We start from the raw sequence: 9,162 nt of genomic DNA, 5'->3' as shown, positions 1-9,162 counted from the left end.
ATGTGTGTTTTCAAATCAAATCGTATTTTTCACATGAACCGAATACAACAGGTGTAGACCTTAACGTGAAATGCTTATTTACAAGCCCTTAACCAACAGTGCGGTTAAGAAAAATAAGTTATGAAAAGATTTACTAAATAAACTCAAGTTTTAAAATAAAGTTTTACAGTAAAATAACAATAACAAGCACCAACACAGAGTCAATGGGTTAGTTGAGGGGATTGAGGTAATATATACATGTAGGTATGGGTAAAGTGACTATGCATACATAATAAACAGTTAGTATCAGCAGCGTAAAATGCAAATAGTCCAGGTAGCCATTTGATTAGCAGTTCAGCAGTCTTATGGCTTGGGGGTAGAACTGTTAAGAAGCTTTTTGAACCTAGACTTGGCGCTCTGGTACCGCTTACCGTGCGATAGCAGAGAGAACAGTCTAGTCCAGGGGTGGGCATCTCCAGTCCTCAGGGGCCTGATTGGTGTCGCACTTTTCCCCCCATCACTAGCAAACACACCTGATTTAAACTAATTGCATTTTTAACTGAAGTTCATGATTAGTTGATTATTGGAGTCAGGTGTGTTAGCTGGGTGCTGGGGAAAAAACGGTGACACCAATCAGACCCCTGATGACTGGAGTTGCCCAGGCCTGGTCTATGACTAGGATGGCTGGAGTATTTGGACATTTTTAGGGCCTTCCTCTGATACCACCTGGTATAGAGGTCCTGGATAGCAGGAAGCTTGGTCCAAGTGATGTACTGGGCCATACGCACTACCCTCCTTGCAGTCGGAGGCTGAGCAGTTGCCATACCAGGCGGTGATGCAACCAGTCAGGATGCTCTCGATTGTGCAGCTGTATAACTTTTTGAGGATCTGAAGACCAATGCCAAATATTTTTAGTCTCCTGAGGGGAAAAGGTGCTGTCGTGCACTCTTCACAACTGTCTTGGTGTGTTTGGACCATGATAGTTTGTTGGTGATCCGAACACCAAGGTACTTAAAGCTCTCGACCTGCTCCACTACTGCTCCACGATGTGAATGGGGGCGTGCTCGGTCCTCCTTTTCCTGATGTCCACGATCAGCTCCTTTGTCTTGATCACATTGAGGGAGAGGTTGTTGTCCTGGCACCACACGGCCAGGTCTCTGACCTCCTACCTATAGTCTGTAATCAGGCCTCCTACCTATAGTCGGTAATCAGGCCTACCACTGCTGTGTCATCGGCAATCTTAATGATGGTGTTGGAGTCGTGCTTGGCCATGCAGTCATGGGTGAACAGGGAGTACAGGAGGGGACTAAGTACGCACCCCTGAGGAGCGCCTGCGTTGAGGATCATAGTGGCAGACGTGTTGGTGCCTACACTTACCACCTGGGGGCGGCCCGTCAGGAAGTCCAGGATCCAGTTGCAGAGGGAGGTGTTTAGTCCCAGGGTCTTTAGCTTAGTGATGAGCTTTGAGGGCACTATGGTGTTGAATGCTGAGCTGTAGCCAATGAACAGTATTCTCACATATGTGTTCCTTTTGTCCAGGTGGGAAAGGGCAGTGTGGAGTGCAATAGTGATTGCATCAACTGCGGATCTGTTGGGTTGGTATGCGAATTGGAGTGGGTCTAGGGTTTCTGGGATGATGGTGTTGATGTGATCCATGACCAGCCTTTCAAAGCACTTCATGGCTACAGACGTGAGTGCTACGGGTCGGTAGTCCTTTAGGCAGGTTACCTTGGTGTTCTTGGGCACACGGACTATGGTGGTCTGCTTGAAACATGTTGGTATTACAGACTCGTTCAGGGACAGGATGAAAATGTCAGTGAAGACACTTGCCAGTTGGTCAGCGCATGCTCGAATGTACACATCCTGGTAATCCGTCTGGCCCAGCTGCCTTGTGAATGTTGAGCTGTTTAAATGTCTTAAGGAGCACAGTCGTCCAGAACGTCCTCTCATGCATGCTTCCATCAGGTTTCAGGTAAGACCCAAGTGCAGACTGTGTTGAAGCAACAATATTTATTGCAACAACAGGGGCAGGCAAACAACAGGTCAAGACTGGCAGGGGTCGATAATCCAGAGTAGTGGGGCCAAGGTACAGGACGGCAGGCAGGCCCAGGGTCAGGACAGGCAGAGGTTGGTAATCCAGAGTTGGAGCAAAGGCACAGGGCGGCAGGCAGGCTCAGAGTCAGGACAAGCAAAGGTCAAAACCAGGAGGGCGAGAAAAAGAGAGACTGGGGAAAAGCAGGAGCTGAGACAAAACGCTGGTTGACTTGAACAAACAAGACGAACTGGCAACAGACAAACAGAGAACACCAGTATAAGTACCCAGGGGATAATGGGGAAGATGGGCGACACCTGGGATGGAGACAAGCACAAGGACAGGTGAAACAGATCAGGGCGTGACAGCTTCAGTGGGAACAGATAAGTGACTCAGGGGGAACAGATAAGTGACTCAGGGGGAACAGATAAGTGACTCAGGGGGAACAGATAAGTGACTCAGGGGGAACAGATAAGTGACTCAGTGGGAACAGATAAGTGACTCAGGGGGAACAGATAAGTGACTCAAGGGGAACAGATAAGTGACTCAAGGGGAACAGATAAGTGACTCAAGGGGAACAGATAAGTGACTCAGAGGGAACAGATTGAGAGAGATGAGGAACAAGAACATCATCCCACTGGACACAGATGTCAGTTCAACTTCTAGTTTCGAATTAAATTTGATTGTTGTCAACTAATGTAAAGTCAATGTGAAATCAATTTTAAAACATGTACCATGTCATTGGATTTAGGTCTTCATCACATTGAATTTTTTGGTTGAAATGACTTGGAAGTTGATTCAACCAGTTTGTGCCCAGTGGGATGGTACAGAGGTGTTCAGGCACTACTGTATGTTGTCTTCTTCACAGCTCACAGGTGTGCAGTGAACAATATGTCTGACAATATGTCTTCATCACGCATGGCTTCACATTGGGTTTGAATCACAAGCAGACACATGCTATTCAGGTCCCCAAAACCGAACCATTCACAATCTGCTTTCATAAGGCCTTTCACAACACAGTTCAACACCTACTTAATTAGAGGTACATGCAGCGAAGACTTAATTAGAGGTACAAGCAGCGAAGACTTAATTAGAGGTAGAAGCAGCGAAGCTAGGTGAAACCCTTTTGTATTTGTTGGCGTTCATTATTTTTATACTGGTTTTTCCATCAAGGAGACTGAACATGTAAATTCCTGTGAGATGGTGAAGCCCAGGAGGGTGCAACCTGGCATCATGGTAAAGGTCCAAAGACCTTAAGATACTAACAGCTTACAGAAGGTAGGCAATTAAGGTCACAGTTATGAAAACTTAGGACACTAAAGAGGCCTTTCTACTGACTCTGAAAAACACCAAAAGAAAGATGCCCAGGGTCCCTGCTCATCTGCATGAACGTGCCTTTGGCATGCTGCAAGGAGGTGTGAGGACTGCAGGTGTGGCCAGGGCAATAAATTGCAATATCTGTACTGTGAGACGCCTAAGACAGAGCTACAGGGAGACAGGGTGGACAGCTGATCGTCCTCGCAGTGGCAGACCACGTGTAACAACACCTGCACAGGATCGGTACATTCAAACATCACACCTGCGGGACAGGTACGGGATGGCAACAACAACTGCCCAAGTTACACCAGGAATGCACAATCCCTCCATCAGTGCTCAGACTGTTCGCAATAGGCTGAGAGAGGCTGGACTGAGAGCTTGTAGGCCTGTTGTATGTAACGCCCTGGCCATAGAGAGGGTTTTTTGTTCTCTATTTTTGGTTAGGCCAGGGTGTGACATGGGTGGGCGTTCTATGTTCCGTTTTCTATGCTGGTGTATTTCTTTGTTTCGGCCGTGTATGGCTCTCAATCAGGAACAGCTGTAGATCGTTGTTGCTGATTGAGAGTCATACATAGGCAGCCTGTTTTTCCTTTGGGGTTTGTGGGTGAATGTTTTCTGTTTAGTTTTACAACCTGACAGAACTGTTGCTGGTCGTTTTTGGTTTATTTTGTAAGTGTTCATTTAGTCCATTAAAGTCTTTCAAGATGAACACATCCTCCGCTGCTCCTTGGTCTCATTTTGACGACGGCCGTTACAGATTCACCCACCATAAACGGACCAAGCAGCGTGAGAGGAAGGAGCAGAGGGTTCAGGATTCCTGGACGTGGGAGGAATTACTGGACGGAAAGGGACCATGGAGTCAAGCTGGGGAATATCGCTGCCCGAAAGAGGAGCTGGAGGCAGCGAAAGCAGAGAGGCGGTGGTATGAGGCAAGGGAGCGCAACAGGCACGAGAGGCAGCCCCCCCCCAAAAAATTGGGGGGGCACACGGGAAGTGTGGCAGAGCCAGGAAGGAATTCTGGGCCAACTTCCCGTGCTTACAGGAGGCAGCGTAGTACTGGTCAGGCACCATGTTATGCGGTAAAGCGCACGGTGTCCCCGGTACGCGTTGATAGCCCAGAGCGCTACATGCCAGCCCCCCGCAAGTGCCATGCGAGAGTGGGCATCGAGCCAGGATGGATTGTGCCAACTCAGTGCGTCTGGTCTCCAGTGCGCCGTTTCGGTCCAGGCTATCCTGCGCCGGCTCTGCGCACTGTGTCTCCAGGGCGCTGGGAGGGCTCAGTTCGTCCTATGCCTGCGCTCCGACCCGTGCCGGGCTAGAGTGGCCATTCAGCCTGGAGTAGGGGTGTCAAGCCTACGCACCAGAACTCCAGTGCTCCCCCACAGCCCGGTCTATCCTGTGCCTCCTCCTCGGACCAGGCCTCCAGTGGGTCTCCCCAGTCCGGAGCAGCAAGAGCCGCCCGCCAGTCCGGAGCCGCCAAAGCCGCCCGCCAATCCGGAGCCGCCCGCCAGTCCGGAGCCGCCAGAGCCGCCCGCCAGTCCGGAGCCGCCAGAGCCGCCCACCAGTCCAGAGCCACCCGCCAGTCTGGAGCAGCCAGAGCCGCCCGCCAGTCCGGAGCCGCCAAAGCCGCCCGCCAGTCCGGAGCCGCCAGAGCCGCCCGCGGGTCCTTAGCCGCCAGAGCCGCCCGCCAGTCCGGAGCCGCCGTCAGGAATTGTGAAAACTGAGTTTAAATGTACTTGGCTAAGGTGTATGTAAACTTCCGACTTCAACTGTATCTGACACAGTGACACATTGGCCGGTGTGCACTTGAGTGTTTGTGTGTGTGTGTGTGTGTGTGTGTGTGTGTGTGTGTGTGTGTGTGTGTGTGTGTGTGTGTTTGTGTGAACGTGCCTGTCTGCTTGCTTGTGTTTGTGTGTGTGTGTGTGTGTGTGTGTGTGTGTGTGTGTGTGTGTGTGTGTGTGTGTGTGTGTGTGTGTGTGTGTGTGTGTGTGTGTGTGTGTGTGTGTGTGTGTGTGTGTGTGTGTGTGTGTGTGTGTGTGTGTGTGTGTGTGTTTCTTTGTTTGGTTATCTCTGATGGTTACAGACGTTATCTCAAATGCTGGGGAAGCAGAAAATCAACACGGAAGTCAATGACATTGATCTCCGGGAGGACGGCTGTTGGAGTGGAGTACACGAGGTGATGGAGGGCTCTGATTGGATCGCATCACGTATGTGTGTGTGTGTGTGTGTGTGTGTGTGTGTGTGTGTGTGTGTGTGTGTGTGTGTGAGAATGTCGGTGGTTGTGTGTGATGGGGCCAGAATACAGCTCATTCGGAAGTGTTGTTGTGGGTGACAGCTAGATTGAACATCTCTGGAAGCAGGAGTCTTTACACAGCCATCCCTTACATTTCTAATAGCTTGAAATAAAAGACACCCTTCAATAGAATTTTAGATTAGTTTAGGTCAGATAAATTGCAACAGGTGTTATCTCAACACGTTCCTATCCTTTTTCAACACCACAAAAAATAGGCCAACAGGTCTACAAGACAGGACATTGACATAAAGATTTTTTGGAATGAGTCTGTCACTTTGAGTTCTGTATGGATTCTTTAAGGGACGCCCATGTAGGGAGTGGTTTTTGGTTGCGTCAGGAACGAGGAAGAAAAGGGTTAGCTAACGTTTCCCATCTCAGAGAGTTTTACCGACACCATGTGGCAAACGGCAGATCTCACGATATAAAAAAACTTAACGGAAGAAAGAAAGAAGGAAATGGATGTTCCTTTTGAATAGGATATGACGACTATTCGACTATCCTGCAACTATTGAACATCATTCAGTGCGCCAATTGATAATACATCAATTAATAATACATTTGTCCATTTGCCTAGTGTTTAGACTACACAGTCTTAAAATGGTCAAGATATATATATTTTTTAAATAATTGCTGGTTGTTCTATTTAATTGTTATTGCTATGCAATTGTTCTGCAACAAACGAGACCATATAGATTCTAGGCATAAAAAGATAGGCCCTAGAGACGCTTTGTGGCGCCATGGGGTCCGTGGCTTCATTGTGCTTTTGTTGGTGTGTGGCGCCGCTTGCTGGACAGAACCACGGCAGAAACACATGGCACATATGGACCGTAAATGTAGCCGTAGACAGCACCGCACAGCATACACGGTATGTTCTCTCAGTAATGTAACGTTTATCCGCAGAGATTCGGTGGAACTAACGTACCACGATAGTCCGTATGGAAGAGGAGGTAACTTGTTGTCAAAAGTGTGTGAGTGTGAAACGACAGTTTCTTTGAATTAAGTAGTTGTCATTTAAAAAATATATAAAAATTTAATCAATGTGGTTGATTGGGTTCATTGGAAATAAATCGGCAGATTATAGCAGGTCATTAAAAACATCACTGTTGTAGTCTAGGGTATGTGGGCCTTTCCTTGGGTTTACCTTACGTAAAGAAAAAACGATGATGATGATGATTGTTATTATTATGTCATTAAAATGTTGTTCTTGTTGTCGTTGCAATTTTAGTTTATTTACTTAACGATGATGAATATGGGGGAAGAAAACGAGGATGATTATGTTGACGACTATCTACTTAAACAATATGTTAGTTAGCCTAAGTCATTAACTTACTGTATGATCTAATGAATTATGAGTTATTACGGCACAAAAAAATAAAAATTGTTTTAAGTTAGTTTTATAAGAAACGCCAGCTGTAGTGAGGAAGTGACTCTCCTCGGTAAACCGCCTGCTCTGGCTGCCGTCCGGTTCCACGCATGCGCAGTGTGCCTCCGTCCGCCTCAGTAAGGGTGTAGATCCTAGCTCGCGCTGGAACACGGGAACAGCGAATAGATACAGTATTTCTTTACATATATATATATATAATAAAAAAAACATACAAATAAACGGATGTGCCTCCGAAAACGAAACGGATACCGTCCTCCTGACAATTTTAATGCAAAAATTGTAAGTATTATTAAATAATAGTCATGTCTTTGTAAAAAAAAAAGGGTTTTAGTTTTGCCAGTCAATGGTGGGTTTTTCCGGCTTATCCCGTTTTGAAAAAGGTCCGTGATTCCTAGGCTACTGCTGAAGAGAACGGGTTGTCTTGAAGAAACAACCCCTCTAATGTTTCCCCCCTAAAAAACCTGTAAAACAACATTTTAGTATTTGGATCATGTTTTTTTGTTTGTTTGACAACGCTCCATATCATTATGCTGAGTATACAGCTTTCATGGAAACAAGAGTAACGATATGTCTCTTTCGATACATTAACCACTGTGTTTCTCATTCCAAACTGACTGAGGAAGAGAGCTTGGTAGGGAAACTACTGATTCTGCCGCTTCATTTTTGGTCGCTTTTTATTTTCTTCCTTCCACTGCTTAATTTCTCCTCTTTCTCTGGATCCTTATTAGTAGACAACAATATGGAGATGTCAATCTGTTCCATTTTGGTCGGCTAGGATTTCTAGCTGTCTCTCTCTCTCTCTCTCGGTACTAATGATATGATGTATTTGTCATCATTATGACTAGCGTAAACATGTTCACTGTTAGTCTGCTAACTGTAATATTGAAAGCGGACGATTTGATCAGCCAAGTTAGATGTTTCCTATGCGCAATCACTACGGGAGCGGAAGAACGAATGCGACCGGCAGGCTACATTGCGAACGGTTTTGTCAGATGTCTCTTTTGTTTTTGTTGTTGTTGTTGTTTTTGTTGTTGTTGTTGTTGTTGTTGTTGTTGCTCGTTGCATGACATCCGTCAGTTATCCTTCATGCAATAGAAGGCTATGAGAGGATTTGGTGAGTTTTTTTTTTAATTTTTCTCATACCGTATCGTGATGCTCTTCTCAGCCTAGCCAGACAATTATTATATTATTATATAGGCTACAGATCTTTGCAATTATGGGTTACGGTTAACGAATTATGTGCGTTTTGAATGAATACTCGTTTTAGTGTTTGACATGTTGGCTATTTTCTCTAGTCGGATCATCTAGGAAGTGCAAAAATAAAAATATATATTTTTTAATAAAAAATGATGCCCTTTTGGAAGTGTTTTGTCAGAGATCATATTTTATAGGCCCTAGATATCATACATGTGTTACAGTTAACAGTAGACATCATCATCTTTAATTCATTAATTAACCCTGATATTGTTGGTTTTTAGTGAATCTCGAGTCGTGGAGTAAAAAAAAAAGCGCGTTCCCGATTGACGCGCGACACGTTCGAGTGAATGAATTTCTCGCGTCACCAAATAGGCGCGTGAAACAGAACGCTTTAAAAAACGTGTTCGCGCGCGCATACCCGGAGGGGGGGCAAAGGAGGCAAAGCTTGCAAAACTTCAGGTTGGGAACACAAGCTGAGACCAAACCAAATATTGCAATGAAAAACATATATATATATTTTTTTCTTCTGTTATTCATTCTTCTGACATGTCATGGAGATGGCTCTCTTGTAGGTTAGAGACATGAGCAACACAGAGAGAGAGAGAGAGAGAGAGAGAGAGAGAGAGAGAGAGAGAGAGAGAGAGAGAGAGAGAGAGAGAGAGAGAGAGAGAGAGAGAGAGAGAGAGAGGTGCAGAAGACAGGTAGTAGGCTATTCACACGGTTGAAACATATAATAAACATGATAGAGAAACTGAGGAGCCCAAACAGACATTAAAGTGAGGAGACAATAGTTTTCAGTACATTTATCTTAATAAGCCATCCCTTTAAATACAGTCTACCTTTTAATTAGAATTTTGTCAACAGACTCACTAGAGTACATGGAGAGAACGGGTTCAGAATATAGGGATCAATGAATGAAAAATATCTATGCATATTCTTCTCCGTTTCAGCACCAAATAG

The 9,162-nt window shown here is 45.7% G+C and overlaps 1 protein-coding gene across 10 annotated transcripts in view; it reads left to right on the top strand.

The window, feature by feature from the left end:
* Positions 1-7,112: 7,112 nt before the first annotated feature.
* LOC106591588 (regulator of G-protein signaling 17) overlaps positions 7,113-9,162 on the top strand; it is an 86,225-nt gene continuing 84,175 nt past the window's right edge. For 4 of the 10 annotated variants that reach the window (XM_045696510.1, XM_045696509.1, XM_045696515.1 and 1 more), the window contains exon 1: positions 7,113-7,284. Coding sequence is in view for 4 of the 10 variants with exons in the window: in XM_045696512.1 (XP_045552468.1) it covers positions 7,228-7,284 (57 nt within the window). In the remaining 6 variants the exon portion in view is untranslated. Of the gene's footprint in view, positions 7,285-7,454; positions 8,120-9,162 lie in introns of those variants that run through there. The other 6 variants (XM_045696512.1, XM_045696511.1, XR_006759373.1 and 3 more) reach the window with 4 other exon arrangements.

The sequence above is a fragment of the Salmo salar genome, chromosome ssa15, assembly GCF_905237065.1.
Source record: "Salmo salar chromosome ssa15, Ssal_v3.1, whole genome shotgun sequence".
NCBI lineage: Eukaryota > Metazoa > Chordata > Actinopteri > Salmoniformes > Salmonidae > Salmo > Salmo salar.
The sequence above is the reverse complement of the archived record's forward strand: the minus strand, read 5'-3'. Positions and strand labels throughout refer to the sequence as shown.